Consider the following 380-nt stretch of genomic DNA (forward strand, 5'->3'; position numbering starts at 1 on the left):
CTAGATGTTCTTTAAAGGTCCCTTCCAGCCTAAAACATTCTGTGATTCTCTGTACGGGGGTTCTGTCTCAAGCCATGGTCCTTGTGTGGGAACAGATCAGGGTCCCAGACTGCTCCCTAGGATGGGATAAGAGCTGCTGACACCTGACCCCACATCGAACCCTCACCCAGTGTGGCGTGGCCTCCAGGTCCCGGAAGTTGTCCGACTTCACCCCTGACATGCGCCGGTACTTCTCTATGTCCTCCCGCATTTGGAGATGCTGGGGATTAGCGACGAAGAAGGTGTGAGCGGCGGACACGGCCTGATCCAGCTTCTTCAGCTGTGGAGAAAAGGCAGCAGCACCTGTCACATTCCTGTGGGTCCCCTTTATCTTCACCCAC

At 55.5% G+C, this 380-nt stretch overlaps 1 protein-coding gene across 1 annotated transcript in view; it reads right to left on the bottom strand.

The window, feature by feature from the left end:
- LEPREL2 (leprecan-like 2) overlaps nucleotides 1–319 on the bottom strand; it is a gene marked incomplete at its 5' end in the record, with an annotated part of 10012 nt that extends 9693 nt beyond the window's left edge. The window contains one exon of the mRNA XM_009698111.1: nucleotides 167–319. Coding sequence (XP_009696413.1) covers nucleotides 167–319 — 153 coding nt within the window. The remainder of the gene's footprint in view (nucleotides 1–166) is intronic.
- Nucleotides 320–380: the final 61 nt, after the last annotated feature.

Source organism: Cariama cristata, unplaced genomic scaffold, assembly GCF_000690535.1.
Source record: "Cariama cristata isolate BGI_N322 unplaced genomic scaffold, ASM69053v1 scaffold5694, whole genome shotgun sequence".
NCBI lineage: Eukaryota > Metazoa > Chordata > Aves > Cariamiformes > Cariamidae > Cariama > Cariama cristata.